The sequence below is a fragment of the Salmo salar genome, chromosome ssa04, assembly GCF_905237065.1.
Source record: "Salmo salar chromosome ssa04, Ssal_v3.1, whole genome shotgun sequence".
Classification (NCBI taxonomy): domain Eukaryota; kingdom Metazoa; phylum Chordata; class Actinopteri; order Salmoniformes; family Salmonidae; genus Salmo; species Salmo salar.
In genome coordinates, this window is record NC_059445.1 from 51,800,395 (window position 1) to 51,820,764 (window position 20,370).

At 43.2% G+C, this 20,370-nt stretch overlaps 1 protein-coding gene across 2 annotated transcripts; it reads left to right on the forward strand.

Moving 5' to 3' along the window:
• Positions 1-786: 786 nt before the first annotated feature.
• Positions 787-12,758, forward strand: LOC106603397 (serrate RNA effector molecule homolog). Of its 2 annotated transcripts, XM_014197035.2 has the most exons (20): positions 787-1,054; positions 1,730-1,855; positions 2,002-2,145; positions 2,223-2,369; positions 2,568-2,756; positions 5,281-5,450; positions 8,059-8,249; positions 8,417-8,548; positions 8,755-8,971; positions 9,078-9,253; positions 9,433-9,494; positions 9,639-9,717; positions 9,853-10,047; positions 10,145-10,315; positions 10,471-10,624; positions 10,742-10,935; positions 11,082-11,238; positions 11,475-11,564; positions 11,746-11,848; positions 12,487-12,758. In XM_014197035.2, the coding sequence occupies exons 2-20, from the start codon at positions 1,734-1,736 to the stop codon at positions 12,560-12,562; spliced, it is 2,769 nt and encodes a 922-aa protein (XP_014052510.1). In that variant the 5' UTR covers positions 787-1,054; positions 1,730-1,733; the 3' UTR covers positions 12,563-12,758. The 2 variants fall into 2 exon arrangements, with proteins under 2 accessions (XP_014052510.1, XP_014052511.1); XM_014197036.2 differs by lacking the exon at positions 787-1,054 and having other exon boundaries at positions 1,716-1,855.
• The last annotated feature ends 7,612 nt before the right edge of the window (positions 12,759-20,370 follow it).

Here is a 20,370-nt window from a genome sequence, read left to right on the forward strand (position 1 = left end):
TTGTGCTGAATAAAAAACATGTTAGCTACAAGAACATCACTGTTTTTAGGGGACCCTGTGTTCCACTTAAAGCTGAAATAAACACTTGTACTGTAATTCATGTATAATACAAATGATGGTTTCAGACTGTTTGTATTGTTTTTCCCTGTCTATCATTGGTTTTGTCAAATTACTATTTTGTACCACAAATTAATTTCATGTCTCTTAAGCAGCCAGATGTCAATGACGAGTCAGGGGATGTCCGTATATTATCATCATACAAGGATGTATGGTTTAACGTGGATCAGGGTGCTGAACCCACTCCTGTCTGGTCGCACATCCTCTGGGACTTCATGGATCACCAGCATAAGTTCAGTGGCAAGACTAAGAGCCAAAAGGATGTGTCATACCATTGAATGACAAAGGTGAGTACTGGAATATATGTGCTGTAGCCAACTCTTTTATTGTTGTTGTCATGCCAATGATAGAGGAGTTGGCTACAGCACACAGTATGGGACCAGACATGATAATGTAGCCTGGTGGTAATGTGCACAGCACCTGTCAGGTGGATGATTTATCTTGGAAAATAATAAATGCTCACTAACAGGGATGTAAACAAATTTGTGCACACAATTTGAGAGAAATAAGCATTTGTGCTCATGTAAAATTTCTGGGATCTTTTATTTCAGCTAATGAAACATGTGGCCAACACTTTACATGTTGCGTTTTATTTTTGTTCAGTGTATATTTTTGAAACTACCCCTTTATGATTCATATTTTTGTGCAATTATTAACATCCCCTGAAATTCATATGCTGCCTTTGAAGCATACAACCTGATATATATATGTATAATTAAATGTATATAAGACCTCTGTGACGTTTGTAAAAGTTATTTTTATTATATGTTTTATTGTTCTTTATTTTTTTTTAAACCTGTGTGTTTGGCTATATGCTTATTAACTAAATATGCAGTTTGAACGTGTAATCCAACTTCCGGGAAATGTGTTTCCTGTCTAACAGCGTCGCCATTAAGAGACCACGCAGGATTGCTAAAAGAACGTGATTTATTAACAGGTAATTTACCCCCTATAAAGTTTCATTTCATGTGGTCACGAGATGTATACTAAAGCTGATGTTATGTAAAGAAAGTAACAGCATATGTTTTGTAGCACGTAAAATACAACGGCCTAGTAAAAGTACCGACCTTGCTTTGTTTGCGTCTACCGGTACTAGCTAGCAACTTCCAACTAACGCGGCTAGTTAGATAGCTAGCTAAATTACAGTGCTGGGGGCGCTAGCTAAGCTAATTTTAGCTTACTACTATGAACATGTAAACTAAGCTAGCAGTAAATTGGAAGTACCTAATTAAACTACAACTAGCTACCATGGAGAAAGAAGTAGCTAGGTGGCTAGCTTTACTAAACCTACTTCGAAAAACAGATATTCAAGCTAGCTAGTTAATGCGGCGCGAACACTAGCTAGTTACGTTAGCTACCTAAACAGCTAGCTAGCTACTTGAAATGCCATGTAAGATGTTGGTTAGCTAACTGGTCATGTGACTCCCAGCAGCAGAACTCAACTCTTTGCTACACACATTTGGCTAAGGACAACGTAATGTTGGTGTTTAACAAATTATGATGATTATATTAGCTTGATTACTGTGGCCCGTTCGATTTCATTTGTTTGTTGCCATTAGCTACTTACCATTTTAATGTTTATGCTCATTTGTCCACTGACCTCAATTTTTAGGGTGATGGCGGACAGTGATGATGAATATGATCGCAGAAGGAGAGACAAGTTCCGTCGTGAGAGGAGCGACAACTATGACCGCTCCCGAGAGAGAGAGGAAAGGCGTAGGGATGACTGGAATGACAGGTGAGGAAGAGGGAATAGACTTGTATAAAACAAGAGAGAAATAATGGCACGTTGGAGGCAACTTTTGAAATTAGGTCGAACAATTCCAATCCATATCATACATGCATGGTGTTTCACATTTATCTTTTTGCTCTTTCCGTTTACTGGCGCCCATCTGCCAGGGAGTGGGACAGGGGCAGGGAGCGGCGTAGCCGGGGGGAGTATCGGGACTACGAGAGAGGTCGCAGGGAGAGGTTCTCCCCACCCAGGCACGACATGAGTCCCCAACAGAAACGCATGAGGAGAGATTGGTGAGAATCAAATTTATCTACGTGACCTACATTGCTGTCCACAATGTTTGAGTTAATCTTCCCTCTGTTTTGATCAGGGATGACCATGGAGGAGATCCCTACCATGGTGGGTATGACTTGGGCTACGGTGGTGGCGGAGGCCCCAGCTACGCCCCTCCACAGCCTTGGGGCCACCCTGACCTTCATCTCATGCAGCCTCACCATGGCATACCCATCCAGGCAAGGTGAGGAGGGTAGACTGGTCACAACCAACCTGTTCATGCAAAGATGCTGTCTTTGTCATCTGTGGAAAGCAAATGACAGTAAAATGGCACCATGTCCTTGACTGGAGCTGTGACTGTTCCAGCTTGCCCTTAGTTAGTCAAAGTTTCTAAGTACCTGGTGATCTCACACTCTTTTTAACCCTGTCATTTGTCTACTAGGCTAGGAAACATCCATGATATGGATCTGGGCCTGCCACCTCCGGTGATGAAGAGCTTTAAGGAGTTCCTTCTGTCTCTGGATGACTCTGTTGATGAGACCGAAGCAGTCAAACGTTATAATGAGTACAAGATAGACTTCCGACGGCAGCAGATGCAGGACTTCTTCCTTGCGCACAAAGATGAAGAGTGGTACGATTATCATAGCCTTTGCTGCTCTATTATTAGTATTCATGATCAGTTTGCTGTGAATTAGGCTGGCAACACTGACAACCTTTCGATTCACAGAAATTGTCAGTCAAATGGATCTGGCACTATCGGAGCTGTTCGTTAATAGCTTGGTAAAGACAGTATAGTTTGTGGAAGACGTGCGGCCTATATTTGACAGGCTGCGATATCAAGGCAATCAAGACTTTTAGTTGGTTAGCTAACTAAAAAAGGGTATAGTTGAATGGGTGTATTTAAAACATCCTGAACATACTTAATTTAAGCTATTTTTATATATAAAGATTTTGATCTATTATTGAATGTGTTAAGAAAATACTTGGTATTTTTGGGCAGGCTTATCATGCATACCATGCCACCTTCAGATAAGAATAGTTGGTTAATGCTATGGGCGGTTACCATCATGAATAGAGAGGTCAGTAAATAGCTTAGCTACTAAACAGTACAGGATAGAGATTTGGCTCTTAAGTGAGTCTGATTTGGATTGTCAGTTGACACAGTTTTTAACAGAGTATGTTTGTCGGTTTAGTTTCACACTTCACACAGGGATTATGATACAATGTCAATGTTATTTTCTTTTCTTAACTTAACCAAACCTTCTTCCCTCCCACTCCTCCCCCTGCCCTTCACAACAAGGTTTTTGAAGATGAGAAAAACTGGAACTCCTCGCAGGAATCGTTGTTAGACAGCTAGGGTTTGCACTGCGCACAATGCAGTTGCTTTTAGACGTACAGTACCAGGGATACTAGCTAGACAGACAAATAAACCACTTGCGCGCATGGAAATATTTTCTTTTCTTTAGTATGTGATGCTTTTTTCCCCCCATTTTTGTTTTTATATTTGGATCAAATCGAATCCCAAAACCGAAAATGAAATTGTGTATGCACACAAACACAGTAGGGGGGTGAAGTGGAGCCCATTTTTACAGAAGAGACCCCTCTCAGTATATATGTGTTGTTATACTGGGAGAAAAAAAGGTAAATTTTGTCCACTCCATGGCAAATTTGCTCTTCTGAACTGTAAAATTCTAAACTGTGTTATGTTATTTTATTTGAATATCTGTGTCCCTTTTGCCTTTGAGTTATTTTTGGTGCGTTGACCTAAAGCATCTTGATATGTTTCACAAACGGCTATACTCACACACAAACATAACACCATGCAAACTTTGTGAAGAATCCACAGTAGGACACCAGAGCATTTCCAGGTGCAGAACAAAAGTGTTTCTTCATATGCCAGTCACTTGAGTGGACCTGGATACACTACATAACCAAAAGTATGTGGACACCTGCTTGTCGAACATCTCATTCCAAAATCATGGGCATTAATATGGAGTTGCTCCCCACATTGCTGTGTTAATAGCCTCCACTCTTCTTGGAAGGCTTTCCACTAGATGTTGGAACATTGCTGCGGGGGACTAGCTTCCATTCAGCCATGAGCATTAGTGAGGTCGGGCACTGATGCTGGGAGATTAGGCCTGGCTCGTAGTCTGCGTTCCAATTCATCCCAAATGTGTTCGATGGGGTTGAGGTCAGGGCTCTGCAGGCCAGTCAAGTTCTTCCACACCGATCTCAACAAACCAACCATTTCTGTATGGACCTCGCTTTGTGCACGGGGCCATTGTCATGCTGGAACAGGAAAGGGCCTTCCCTAAACTGTTGCCACAAAGTTGGAAGCACAGAATCGTCTAGAATATCATTGTATGCTGTAGTGTTTATAGGCTCGTAGGCTTGTGTGCAGCTGCTCGGCCACGGAAACCCATTTCATGAAGCTCCCGACAAACAGTTATTGTGCTGACGTTGCTTCCAGAGGCAGTTTGGAACTCTGTCGTGAGTATTGCAACCGAGGACAGACGGTTTTTACACGCTTCAGCACTTGGCGGTCCCGTTCTGTGAGCTTGTGTGGCCTACTACTTCATGGCTGAGCCGTTGTTGCTCATAGTTGTTTCCACTTCACAAATACAGCACTTACAGTTGACTGGGGCATAAATGTGACAACTGGACTTGTTGGGAAGGTGGCATGCTATGATGGTGCCCTGTTGAAAGTCACTGAGCTTTTCAGTAAGGTTATTCTACTGCCAATGTTCCTCAATGGAGATTGCATGGCTGTGTGCTCAAGGTTGTACTCCTGTCTGCAACGGGTGTGGCTGAAATAGCCAAATCCACTAATTTGAAGTGGTGTCCACATACTTTTGAGTATATATTGTAGTTGCATTTAATTGATGGACATGCTGTGTCCCCCCCCCCAAATAAGACATTGCAGGATACAGGAACGTTCAGAAAAAAGTTGTCCTCCAGTATTTTAATTTTGTTTTTTTAATTTGATTTAGTGTTTGGGTATAGAATGGCAGTATATTAGTCCCAGTTCATTGCTGTAGGCCAGTTTATTTGGCCTGGCCATACATACAAGGGCGTTCTCTAACATTCTGCTCTCCTCCCCTCCATCCCTGCCCCTGTCTCTCCCGTGCTCTTTTGGGACATTGTTGTGAACTCAGGTTCAGATCCAAATACCACCCGGATGAGGCGGGCCGGCGGAAGGCTGAGGCCCACAGTGGCTTGCAGAACCGGCTGAATGTCTACATATTCCTGATGGAGAACGGATGGTTCGACACAGTCTCCCTAGACATGGAGAAGGCCCAGGCCATCATGAAGGTCTTGGATGCAGGTAGAGTAGTGGGTGTGGTTGGCGGTGGTTAGCTGTGGGAGACTTCTCTAATGGCTTCATTCATCTCTCTTGCAGAGTATTTTGATGTCAACCTTAGTTTCGAGCATTGTCAGGATGAGTGTTATTTGTTGGTGGGTTTAGTTATTTCAACAGGTTATATATCCTAACCCAGTGGTCACCAACCTTTTTCTGATTCAATATCACTTTCTGAGTCAAAATGCAAGCTGAGTTCTACGATTCACAATTTTGTAACATGACTTAAAAAATGTACGCGTATGCAACATTAACCTATTAAAACAAGTTCTGTAGCAATGAGGGTTTTTCAATGTTTTTCTCAGACCAATTTGAAATTATATTTAAAAATGTAAGGTATATGATCACACTGGTAATATACTTTGTTGTATTACTTAAAACCCCTTAACACGCGAATCCCGTTAGTGGATCGATTTGACAACTGCCAGTGAAATAGCACAGCGCCAAATTCAAAACAACAAGAATCTCATAACTCAAATTTCTCACACATACATGTATTATACACCATTTTAAAGATAAGATTCTCCTTAATCCAACCACAGTGTCCGATTTCAAAAAGGCTTTACGGCGAAAGCATAGCATTAGATTGTTAGGACAGCACCTAACAAGAAAAACCACACAGCCATTTTCCAAGCAAAGAGAGGCGTCACAAAAACCAGAAATACAGCTAAAATGAATCACTAACCTTTGATCTTCATCAGATGGCACTCATAGGACTTCATGTTACACAATACATGCATGTTTTGTTCGATAAAGTTCATATTTATATCCAAAAATCTCAGTTTACATTAGCGCGTAATGTTTTGCCTCCAAAACTTCCGGTGATTTTGCAGAGCCGCATCAATATACAGAAATACTTATCATAAACTTTGACAAAATATACAGGTGTTATGCACAGAATTATAGATACAGCAGTTGCATTAAGGAGGAGTGTGTCAGATTTCAAAAAGCTTCACGGCGAAAGCAAACTTTGCAATCTGAGTGCGGCGCTCAGACAACAACAACAAGCCAAACAGAAACCCGCCATTTTGGAGTCAAGAAAACTCAGAAATAGTATGATAAATATTCACTTACCTTTGATCTTCATCAGAATGCACTCCCAGGAATCCCAATGTTTGTTTTTTTCGATAAAGTTCATCTTTATGTCCAAATACCTCCATTCTGTTCGCATGTTAGGTTCACTATTCCAGGCGCGCGCTTACTAACTCCAGACGAAAAGTCAAAAAAGTTATACTACAGTTTGTAGAATCATGTCAAACGATGTATAGAATCAATCTTTAGGATGTTTTTAACATAAATCTTCAATAAAATTCCAACCGGACGATTCCGTTCTCTTTAGGAATGAAGATGAACTCAGCTCGCTCCCAAGCCTGCGCGCGTGACTGAACTCATGCCTTATCCTGGGACACCTGGTTGGAACAGCTCTTGTTGGCTCCCTACTCACAGTAAAAGCCTGAAACGATGTTCTAAAGACTGTTGACATCTAGTGGAAGTCTTAGGAAGTGCAACATGACCCCGTTAACACTACAAATTGGAAAGGAATTAACTTCAAAAACTAAAAGCCTCAGATTTCCCACTTCCTGGTTGGATTTTTCTCAGGTTTTGGCCTGCCATACGAGTTCTGTTATACTCACAGACATCATTCAAACAGTTTTAGAAACGTCAGTGTTTTCTATCCAAATATACTAATAATATGCATATCCTACCTTCTGGGCCCGAGTAGCAGGCAGTTTAATTTGGGCACGTTTTTCATCCAGACGTGAAAATACTGCACCCATCCCTAAGAAGTTTTAAGGCACAGCTGAGTGAGCATAATTTGCTTTTTAAAATTTTACTGAACTGATGGCCTGCGTCTAAGGCTTCCTCTCACCGTCCCTCTGCCGAGACTGACCAAAAAGGAGCTAATGGCAACTCGAGTCGCACTGCATTATTTCTGCCCCGTGCACCAATTCATGTTGTTACTCCTATGACCAGAGAAAGTAATATTTCTTAATATTGAAGACAAGCTGATAATAATAACGCAAGCTTATCTATACAATTTGCTACTCATGCATTGCAACTGCAGTGTTGGTTGTAGCGTGAGTGGAAGTAGGGAGAAGCACATTTAATGATTGAACAAAGTGTTGACAGTGAAGTGCTGAATGCCTTAAATATGAACTTCCTTGTAAAAACAGCAGGTCTTTGCTGATTTCATTCTCTTTAGTCATGGTTTTAATCTCACAGTCTCAACTTTGCTGTGCGTTTGAGGCTTTTTTTTACAGTCTTTACATAAGGAAGCTCAGATCAGTGTCTGCAGTTATCTTGATTTGCTCTCTGGGGCTGCCGGGTAGGCACAGTTTTAGCTTCAGACACATGAAATGGTTCAAACTGGGAACACTTCACTATGCCAGCGCTTGGGCAGCTAGTGCACCTACTGCCAACAGCATGAAATGAATAAGACAAAAATAGACATGCAAGGCTTTATCATTGGGTTTTTTACAGAAAAGTTTGCTGATCGACTATGAATGCTTTGGAGATCGACGATCGGCCGGTTGGTGACCAGTGTCCTAACCCCTGTCCTCCCTCTGTCATTCAGCGGTGATAAAGATGGAGGGAGGGACAGATCATGACCTGCGTATCTTGGAGCTGCCGTCTGAGGAGGAAGAGGAGAGGGAGAGAGCTGACAGGGCGGCAGCTGTTGGTCCGGGAACTGAACCCCCCAAAAAAGAGGAGCCCAAGGATAAGAATCAGGACAATGACCGCAAACCCCCAGCCGACAAAGAGAATGTATGCTGTCTTGTCGTAACCACTTTCTTTGCCCTGCTCTATTCTTCCCCCTCGAGAACAGGAAGTCATCAAATTTTATTGGTCACATACTCATATTTAGCAGATGTTATTGCGGATGTCGTGAAATGCTTGTCAACTAGTCATTGATGTAGCAAACTCTGCCACAGGGGGAGAGTGATGCCTGCAGCACGGAGAAGGGTGCAAACGGTGGTGGTGAAGCAGCAGCAGAAAGGAGTGAGGGAGAAGAGAAAGGAGAAAAAGAGGCGAAAAGCAAAGAAGTTGTGCCTGAGCCTAAGAAGGTTAGTGTTTAGCATCCATGCTTCTTATTCTGTCTTTTATAATGAATGTGCTGCTCTTAATGGGCCAAATCCTAACTTGCATTGATGACAGTGAGAAATTTGCACTAAAACAGTTCTCAAGTTAGGATTTGGGATAATTGATTTGAATCAGTGATGGATCTATTGACCTTTACCACCACCTATTTTCCTTCCCATGTGTGTGTTAGCTGAGTAAGAAGAGGAAGCGGAAGCACAGTGGAGACAGTGAAGATGAGGCCAGTGCCTCTGAGAGTGACTCCGATTCGGACTCCAATTCCCATCATTCCTCTGATAAAAATCCAGAGAAGGAAGATGAGGGTGAGGAAAAGGAGGAAGGGGAGGACAAGGATGATGAGGAAAAGGAGGAAGGGGAGGACAAGGATGAAGAGGAAGAAGAGGGTGAAGGTGAGCGATGAAGGGACTGTGTTGGAGTCACTGTTTTTACAAATTCTAGTATTCAAATATATTTTTGGTAAGCTAATGACTTCTCTGCTCCACTCAAATTGTGTAGCTGACGGGAAGAAAAGCAAAGAGGAGAAACCAAAGGAAAGGGCGAGAGAGAGGGAGAAGCAAGAGGAGAAGAAACCCAAGGAGGACCAGCCCCTGAGACCCAGGCCTCTCCACAGGACCTGCTCTTTATTCATGAGGAGCATCGCCCCTACAATATCCAAGGCCGAGATCATAGCTGTGAGTTCAAGCAATTTGACTGTACAAACATACTGAACACTTGTATGGACTGTCAGAATGACACTACTCTGGAGTTACATTGATACAAGGGACTCTCAGATACAGCTGTTACCCACACACACACAATGGCTGGAGGCATCCTGGAGGAAGGACTAACGTGTTGTTTTTGCCTCCCTCAGCTATGTCGGAGATATCCTGGGTTCATGCGAGTGTGCTTATCTGATCCCCAACCGGAGCGCAGGTTAGTTCCACTTCCATGTGACCACAGCCAGACCCTCTCTGCTGCTTCTTGCTGCTAATGGACTATAGTGGATGGTTGAAAATGTAACGTCTGTCATTCACCTCATGTATGTATACCTCTAACCACCTCCATTCAATGTGTCAGGTTCTTCCGACGCTGCTGGGTGACGTTTGACCGTAGTGTCAACATCAAGGAGACCTGCTGGAACCTCCAGAACATCAGAGTGAGTTTAACAGCCTTTCAAGACTACAACATTAGGTAGTACTGGAACCTGATGATGAGCAAGATATGGCACTTGAGTCACACAGCTGGTTAGTGAGTGTTCTGACCCTGTATGTGTCCTCTTGACTGTGTGTAGCTGCGTGACTGTGAGCTGGCCCCGGGGGTGAACAGAGACCTAGCCCGGAGGGTCCGCAACATCAACGGCATCACTCAGCACAAACAGGTGCTGCGCAATGACATCAAACTGTCAGCCAAACTCATCCACTCTCTGGACGACAGAGGCAGGCTGTGGACCCAAAAGGCCCGGGGAGATAATGTGTCTGCTGTGGAGGTACAAGACACTGAAAGCAATTTGGCGTCTTTGCAGTATGTATCATGAACTTATCAGTTTCGTTGATGTTTAATCCCGTTTTGTGTGGTTGTATCAGATGGCGGCTCAGAACCCCATCCTGAAGAACATCACTGACTACTTGATAGAGGAGGTGAGCGCTGAGGAGGAGGAGCTACTGGGCAGTGTGGGCGGAGCTGATGCAGAGGAGGGCAGCAAGGAGGGGAACCCAGCCGAGATCACTGTGGAGAGGGACGACACGCTGGTCAAGGTCCATCCATCTGCCTTGGCACACACTGATACACAGCAGCTTTACATTATTTTTATGCAATGAACTGTTTGGGTTTTGTCGCTAAAGTAGTCAAATGGTCAAATGAAAAGGAAAAAGTACATTATATTGACTTGATTTCCTTCATCTCTTCCCAGGTGTTGGACCGTCTTCTCTTGTACCTGCGTATTGTCCATTCCATTGACTACTACAACAACTGCGAGTACCCCAGCGAGGATGAGATGCCCAACCGCTGTGGCATGATACATGTGCGTGGGCCCATCCCTCCCAACCGCATCACACACGGGGAAGGTGAGCAGGACACTACTGTAATATTCAACACTGGCTAGGCACACATTTGAGATGGCTACATCATACACTGACACGCTATTGACTGGCTGTCTCCCCCTCCCCCTGTCATGCACCCAGTGTTGGAGTGGCAGAAGACATTTGAGGAGAGGCTGAGCCCCCTATTCAGTGTGAAGGAGAAGCTATCAGAGGAGGAGGCAGGCAAGATGGGCCGGAAGGACCCGGAGCATGAGGTGGAGAAGTTTGTGTCGGCAAACACCCAGGAGCTGGGCAAGGACAAGTGGCTCTGCCCCCTCAGTGGCAAGAAGTTCAAGGTGTGTGTCTGTTAGGATGGAAGTAAATTGTCAAACAGAAATATTGTATATCCAAAGAACATTAAACATGTACTGGTCTGTATCTCCCTTGCCACTGTGTGGTGCAGATTAAAATGTGAATTAATTCGTTCCCTCTGCCTGGCCAGGGCCCAGAGTTTGTGCGCAAGCACATCCTGAACAAACACGGGGACAAAATTGATGAGGTGAAAAAGGAGGTGGTGTTTTTCAACAACTTCCTCATGGATGCCAAGCGACCTTCCCTCCCGGAGATGAAGCCACCTCCTCCACCTGGCCCAGGACAGGGTGATGAACGCGTTGCACATAGAAATAGAATGAATAGAGCTGACACAATTCCCTGTTGTCGCTGACAGTCATATTTGTTCTACACCATACATTTTGTATTCGAACGTTCTGTAATGTTACATCCTCCTGAACAGGCCCCCGGGGAACAAATGTTTCAAGAATAGTTTAGGTGTAGCTGTATCATTGAATCTTAGTGTGTTTTTCCACTGACCCTGTCTCTCTCCATCTCTCTGTAGGAGTTCTTTCTCCAGGCATGCCCTTCCCTCCCCAGGGCCTCATGGGCTTCGGTCCCGGCCAGCCTCGTCCTCCTGTCATGGGTTACGGAGGTGAGCCTCTGCCTCATCTTCTATCGTATTATCAATCACATTGATTTATTAAGCCCTATTTACATCACCACTTATCCTGAGAATTGAACAAATTAAGTTTACCACAACTATGTAATTTGGTTGCAGCTCTCAGGTATTCTGTTCTGACATGACACACATACTGTACGTTTCTCTTCCCAAGGTGGACCTCCTTACCCACCAAACCAGTATGGGGGCGGTCGGGGTAACTATGACAACTTCCGTGGACAGGGTGGTGGCTACCCTGGTAAACCCCGCAACAACAGGTGAGACCATGGTCAGTTATGGAGGAATACCGCACCAATAGCTTCGGCCAGCGGCATACCACCCTGCATCCCACTGCTGGCTTACCTCTGAAGCTAAGCAGGGTTGGTTTTGGTCAGTCCCAGGATGGGAGACCAGATGCTGCTGGACGTGGTGTTGGAGGGCCAGTAGGAGGCACTTTTCCTCTGGTCTAAAAAAAAACATCTGAATTCTCAATGGCGGTGATTGGGGACATTGCCCTGTTTAGGGTGCTGTCTTTCGGATGAGTCGTTAAACGGGTGTCCTGACTCTGGTCACTAAAGATCCCATGGCACTTATCGTAAGAGTAGGGGTGTTAACCCCGGTGTCCTGGCTTAATTCCCAATCTGGCCATCATGGCCGCCTAATCATTGCCAGTTTCCAATTGGCTCATTCATCCCCCCTCTCCCCTGTAACTATTCCCCAGGTCATTGCTGTAAATGAGAATGTGTTCTCAGTCAACTTGCCTGATAAAATAAGAGTTAAATAAAAACATTTTTAAAAAGCTTTCCTTTTCTGCTAATGACAGACTTGCGTTTAGAAACCTTTGTTAATTTTTCTCTCACTCTTTCCTATTTCTGTGCTGTGCCTCTTCGCTCTGCATCCTGGCTGTTTCCTTCAGAATGTCTCGGGGAGATCCACGCAACATCATTGAATACCGTGACCTGGATGCACCTGATGACATGGACTTCTTCTAGACCATCCATTTCATTATTTTAATCTCATTTGTTTCTAATCATTTGTAATTTCCCCTTCTCATCCCCTTATGTTAAGTGATGAATTAGCCTCCTATTTTTTTTGTTCAGTGTCTGCGGAGCAAAGGCTCAGTACAATTGTAACCAACTTGAATTCCAAAAATGTATAACCTCAATAAAAACGAATTTGATGACAGTGGCAATTTGTTTTATTATATCAGCAAAAAAAGAAACGTCTTCTCACTGTCAACTGTGTTTATTTTCAGCAAACTGAACGTGTAAATATTTGTATGAACATAAGATTCAACTGAGACATAAACTGAACAAGTTCCACAGACATGTGACTAACAGAAATGCAATAATGTGTCCCTGAACAAGGGGGGGTCAAAAGTAAGTCAGTATCTGGTGTGGCCAACAGCTGCATTAAATACTGCAGTGCATCTCTTCATGGACTGCACCAGATTTGCCCGTTCTTGCTGTGAGATGTTACCCCACTCTTCCACCAAGGCACCTGCAAGTAACCGGACATTTCTGGGGGGAATGGCCCTAGCCCTCACCCTCTGATCCAACAGGTCCCAGACGTGCTCAATAGGATTGAGATCCGGGCTCTTCGCTGGCCATGGCAGAACACTGACATTCCTGTCTAGCAGGAAATAACGCACAGAACGAGCAGTATGGCTGGTGGCATTGTCATGCTGGAGGGTCATGTCAGGATGAGCCTGCAGGAAGGGTACGACATGAGGGAGGATGTCTTCCCTGTAATGCAGGCAATCTCAACGCTGTGCAATGATGACAAGCTCATGCCGATGATGCTGTGACACACCGCCCCAGACCATGACGGACCCTCCACCGCCAAATCGATCCTGCTCCAGAGTACAGGCCTCGGTGTAACACTCATTCCTTCGACAATAAACGCGAATCCGACCATCACTCCTGGTGAGACAAAACCGTGACTCGTCAGTGAAGAGCACTTTTTGCCAGTCTGGTCCAGCGACGGTGGGTTTGTGCCCATAGGCGACGTTGTTGCCGGTGATGTCTGGTGAGGACCTGCCTTACAACAGGCCTACAAGCCCTCAGTCCAGCCTCTCTCAGCCTATTGCGGACAGTCTGAGCACCGATGGAGGGATTGTGCGTTCCTGGTGTAACTCGGGCAGTTGTTGTTGCCATCCTGTACCTGTCCCACAGGTGTGATGTTCGGATGTACCGATCCTGTGCAGGTGTTACACGTGGTCTGCCACTGCGAGGACGATCAGCTGTCCGTCCTGTTTCCCTGTAGCGCTGTCTTCGGCGTCACACAGTACGGACAAAGCAATTTATTGCCCTGGCCACATCTGCAGTCCTCATGCCTCCTTGCAGAATGCCTAAGGCACATTCACGCAGATGAGCTGGGACCCTGGGCATCTTTCTTTTGGTGTTTTTCAGAGTCAGTAGAAAGGCCTATTTAGTGTCCTAAGTTTTCATAACTGTGACCTTAATTTCCTACCGTCTGTAAGCTGTTAGTGTCTTAACGACTGTTCCACAGGTGCCTGTTCTTTAATTATTTATGGTTCATTGAACAAGCATGGGAAACAGTGTTTAAACCCTTTACAATGAAGATCTGTGAAGTTATTTAGATTTTTACGAATTATCTTTGAAAGACGGGTCCTGAAAAAGGGATGATTATTTTTTTGCTGAGTTTAGATATATACATACACACACACACAATCAAAAGGTTGGACACACCTACTCATTGAAGCGTTTATCTTACTTTTTACTATTTTTCTACATTGTAGAATAATAGTAATAGTGAAGACATAAAAACTATGAAATAACACAAGGAATCATGTAGTAACCAAAAAACAATTCAAGTGCAGTTGCAAAAACCATCAAGCGCTATGATGAAACTGGCTCACATGAGGACCACAACAGGAAAGGAAGACACAGAGTTACCTCTGCTGCCGAGGATAAGTTAGAGATACCAGCCTCAGAAATCTGCCATTAACTGCACCTCAGATTGCAGCCCAAATAAATGCTTCATTGAGGAGACTGTGAATCAGGCCTTGATGGTTGAATTGCTGCAAAGAAACCCCTACTAAAGGACACCAATAAGAAGGGACTTGCTTGGGCCAAGAAACGTGAGCAATGGACATTAAACCGGTGGAAATCTGTCCTTTGGTCTGACGAGTCCAAATTTGAGATTTTTGGTTCCAAATGCCATGTTTTTGTGAGACGCAGAGTAGGTGAATGGATGATCTCACCAGGGAAGAAACCCAGCATCTGGTGATGTCTATGGGTTCCAGACTTCAAGCAGTCATTGACTGCAAAGGATTTGCAAACGAGTATTACAACTCACAATATAATTTATGATTGCTAGTTTGTGCAATGACTCTTGAGCCCCTAAAATTGGTGGGGGGGGGCTATGTACACTGCTCCAAAAAATAAAGGGAACACTAAAATAACACATCCTAGATCTGAATGAATGAAATAATCTTATTAAATACTTTTTTCTTTACATAGTTGAATGTGCTGACAACAAAAGCACACAAAAATAATCAATGGAAATCCAATTTATCAACCCATGGAGGTCTGGATTTGGATCTGGAGTCACACTCAAAATTAAAGTGGAAAACCACACTACAGGCTGATCCAACTTTGATGTAATGTCCTTAAAACAAGTCAAAATGAGGCTCAGTAGTGTGTGTGGCCTCCACGTGCCTGTATGACCTCCCTACAATGCCTGGGCATGCTCCTGATGAGGTGGCGGATGGTCTCCTGAGGGATCTCCTCCCAGACCTGGACTAAAGCATCCGCCAACTCCTGGACAGTCTGTGCAACGTGGCGTTGGTGGATGGAGCGAGACATGATGTCCCAGATGTGCTCAATTGGATTCAGGTCTGGGGAACGGGCGGGCCAGTCCATAGCATCAATGCCTTCCTCTTGCAGGAACTGCTGACACACTCCAGCCACATGAGGTCTAGCATTGTCTTGCATTAGGAGGAACCCAGGGCCAACCGCACCAGCATATGGTCTCACAAGGGGTCTGGGGATCTCATCTCAGTACCTAATGGCAGTCAGGCTACCTCAGGCGAGCACATGGAGGGCTGTGCGGCCCCCCAAAGAAATGCCACCCCACACCATGACTGACCCACCGCCAAACCGGTCATGCTGGAGGATGTTGCAGGCAGCAGAACGTTCTCCACGGCGTCTCCAGACTCTGTCACGTCTGTCACATGTGCTCAGTGTGAACCTGCTTTCATCTGTGAAGAGCACAGGGTGCCAGTGGTGAATTTGCCAATCTTGGTGTTCTCTGGCAAATGCCAAACGTCCTGCACGGTGTTGGGCTGTAAGCACAACCCCCACCTGTGGACGTCGGGCCCTCATACCACCCTCATGGAGTCTGTTTCTGACCGTTTGAGCAGACGCATGCACATTTGTGGCCTGCTGGAGGTAATTTTGCAGGGCTCTGGCAGTGCTTCTCCTGCTCCTCCTTGCACAAAGGCGGAGGTAGCGGTCCTGCTGCTGGGTTGTTGCCCTCCTACGGCCTCCTCCACGTCTCCTGATGTACTGGCCTGTCTCCTGGTAGCGCCTCCATGCTCACCGCCAGCATTCAAAAGTGACCAAAACATCAGCCAGGAAGCATAGGAACTGAGAAGTGGTCTGTGGTCACCACCTGCAGAACCACTCCTTTATTGGGGGTGTCTTGCTAATTGCCTATAATTTCCACCTGTTGTCTATTCCATTTGCACAACAGCATGTGAAATGTATTGTCAATCAGTGTTGCTTCCTAAGTGGACAGTTTGATTTCACAGAAGTGTGATTGACTTGGAGTTACATTGTGTTGTTTAAGTGTTCCCTTTATTTTTTTGAGCAGTGTATAAAAATGGTTATAATTCCTACATGGTTCATACAATAATTTTTACAAAACCCTTAAATTAAAGATGAAAGTCTACACTTAAAACATATCTTGATTGTTTCCTTTCCAATCCATTGTGGGGACATACAGAGCTAAAATGATGCAAATTGTGTTATTGTCCAAATACTTATGGACCTGACTGTATATATATATAATAGGATTTTGTAATATCCTGTTGTGTACCTTTGGTAATGTTATAGTATGACTTATTAATATACAGTATATAACTACTAGAGAGACAGCGCTGCACTTGAACTTGGTTTAATGCCATGACTGCCATGCAATACCCAACCTTGCGCATGTGGAAACTACATCACAGACTTCTACTGTTTTCTTCTTGACCATAATGTCTTATTGCAACATTGCAATCGAAAATGCGTTATTATGATCCAACACCAATAAAATGTCTCTCACTCCCACCCTGAAAATTATTACGGGTGGGACTTTTAGGGGTGGGTGGAGAAGAAAATAGCAATGGCGAAGAAATGTCCATTTTTGTTCATAAACGTTTCAATTATTTGTAAGAGAGGACCTCGCACTTACAACTGATAACAGTGATGCTGAATCTCTTCTCATAGAAATTCCCTCCGTTTTTTGGGGGGGTGGTAAAAAAGTGGTAATTGGATGCATCTATCGACCACCCAATTCTGACATTGGTCATTTTATTGATATCCTTGCATCAACCTTGGATTTGATTAATAATGAAGATAAAATGTGTTTTCTGTTGGGTGATGACAACATAAACTTATTTAAAAGTGAGAACCACTCACTGACATCTGACTTTTTGAATACTTTATACTACAGCTATCAGTATCCAATCATCTAGAAGCCCACAATAGTGATCAATTCATCTACCACCCTTATTGATATTTTTACAAATTATTTTAATAATGTGACTAACTTTATACTGACATTTCGGACCAAAAGTAATTGTGAGGGCTTTAAGATGTTAATGGATGATATTTCATGGGAAAATGTGTATAATCAGGCTGATGTAGAGTCTGCTTACCAGACTTCTCACATCTTCTAACTCTGTATTTCACCACCAGTTGGGTTCTGTAAACCTTGGTTTGCAACCGGTCGCAAAAACATCCCCAGTTAAAAACAAAGTTGTATAAAAAGTTTCTCACAAATGTCCTCTCCCCTGATTTCTGCAAATTACAGAAAGTATAAGAGCAAATTGAATCAACTACTTAAGATATCCCCAAAAATATAGATTTACTAACAAATTCCAAGAATCCTAAATAATATAACATCAACTTGGAAAATCATCAATCAACTGTTGAATAAGAAAAAGGCATCTACAATTATCCCGTCTCCATTTATTGTTGAAAATAAGACCTATAGTGATCCTGATGATAAGTTTCTAAGATGGTGCCGACAGACACAGCAGCTCTGCTTCTAGCTCCTAAGCAATTTTGCAGTATTTCGGTTTTTCTTGTGTTATTTCTTACATTATTAACCAGAAGTTTTTTCTACTGCACTGTTGGAGCTAGGAACACAAGCATTTCGCTACACCCGCAATAACATCTGATAAATATGTGTATGTGACCAATACATTTATTTGATGTTATTTCATGTGAATTTAATAACTTTTTTTGTGAATGGGTTCCTCTATGTCAAAGAAAATAGAGAAAACTGATGGAAATCCCTTGGATTACATTAAGGGACATTTCCCTTCTCTGCTTCAGTTTGATCTTCCTGATGTGATAATGGAGGTGATGGAGGTAATTGGTTACTTCAAGATATCAGCAGCAGGGCAAGGTGAGATTGGTGCCTCTGGTGAAATCAGTGTCTTCATCGATTACTGAGCTTCTAACGTACAGTACCAGTTAAAAGTTTGGACACAGTTACTCATTCAAGGGTTTTTCTTTATTTTTACTATTTTCTACATTGTAGAATAATAGCAAAGACATCAAAACTATGAAATAATATATATGGAATCATGTAGTAACCAAAAAAGTGTTAAAAAATACAAAATCTATTTTATTTGAGGTTCTTCAAAGTAGCCTCCCTTTGCCTTGATGACAACTTTGCAACGGTCTTGAAGAAGTTGCCACACATGCTTAACACTTGTTGGCTGCTTTTCCTTCACTCTGCGGTCCAACTCATCCCAAACATCTCAATTGGGTTGAGGTCGGGTGATTGTGGAGGCCAGGTCATCTGATGCAGCACTCCATCACTCTTCTTCTTGGTCAAATAGCCCTTACACAGCCTGGAGGTGTGTTTTGGGTCATTGTCCTGTTGGAAAACAAATGATAGTTCCACTAAGCACAAACCAGATGGGATGGCGTATCGCTGTAGAATGCTGTTGTAGCCATGCTGGTTAAGTGTGGCTTAAATTCAAAATAAATCACAGACAGTGTCACCAGCAAAGCACCCCACACCATCACACCTCCTCCTCCACGATTCATGGTGGGAACCACACATGCAGAGATCATCCGGACATCAGTCCCTACTGCTTAAACACACGGATCACTCTCAAACAACATTCTGCTTTTCCCCCTATTGCAAGGTTTAAAACAAAACAAACATTATAACTTCCTCCATATTGGAAGGCATTGTTTTCATCTTAGTATCCCTTCAAAAGTTACTCTATATTTATTTTACATTTCTGTTGGATATTCACTTTCTGCTTCAATATTTATTAAATGTTTATTATTTTAAGATGCATATGTAACGCTTTGGAGGCATCAACATGTAATAAATGGGTGGCACTGTCTATCAGTCCCCTGTAGATGGCGTGCTCTGTCCATAAAAAGTCTCTACCGAGCACGTTAAACGGTTGAGTAGGAGAATACAGGAAATCATTGGTTCTATTTTCTATTTAACAGGGTATGGGCTTATTTCAAAATGTATTACCAGGGTGGAGGAAATCTCATAAGTGTGTATAATTTTATTGGTTATGGGTAAATCAAGTCCCGCACAATGCTTTAACCTCATCTTTATCATATGATCCATAAAGGGACCACTCTGAACAGAATCATTTTTACACCACTTATGTACGTCTACGTGAGGATGTGCATGTTTTATATTAGTATTATTATTTATATTGTTACTTCATCAGATCTCTAGTAACCCTTTATACATTTATGCTACATCTCAAATTCCTCCTCTACACTCGTGTTCTATTTAACAGCATATTCTGAAATATATTCAGCATATTCTCATTTCATATCTCCATACAGAATCCTTTTATAACGTTATAGGGCTTCTCCTGTCTGTGCTCACTACCTGTAGATCGATGGGCAGTGGTGGACAGAACCCCATGATAACGTTATCGATCTGAAAACTCAGCTCACACAGAATCAGTAATCCTCTTTCCCAGTGGAGCTAGTCCCCTGACAGCTCTCATTCACTCTGTACAGTCAGCTTAATATCCACATTTCAATCAGCTTATTATCCAAATTTCAATCAGCTTAACATCCAAATTTCAATCAATCATCTTATTATCCAAATTCCAATCAGCTTAACACCCAAATTTCAATCAATCAGCTTATTATCCAAATTTCAATCAGCTTAACACGTCCTTTCCTCACTAACACAACCAAACACAACTTTCACATCCACATTCACTTAGTACAATTCCCAAACACACTCTGTAATCTCCCTTATTTCTCCATGAGCATCTTCAACGATTCTCTGTCGTTATCTCCTATGCACCATATGTATCTTCACTATACATATAAAATAGCACAGAGTGCACCTGATGCTATTCTCTACCAGTGGCTGCAGACCACGTGCACATTTCTCTTATAAATGCCTACAGACAGCTGTCAGCGGAGCGTGATACTGTTACTTGCCCCTGCTCTAGTCTTCTCTCTAGGACTAGGTCTAGCCTTCTTCCACGTCATATGTATCTTCTGCAGTTCCTCTATAGTCTCTACAGTCGCCATAGTCTCTACAGTATCCATGGTCC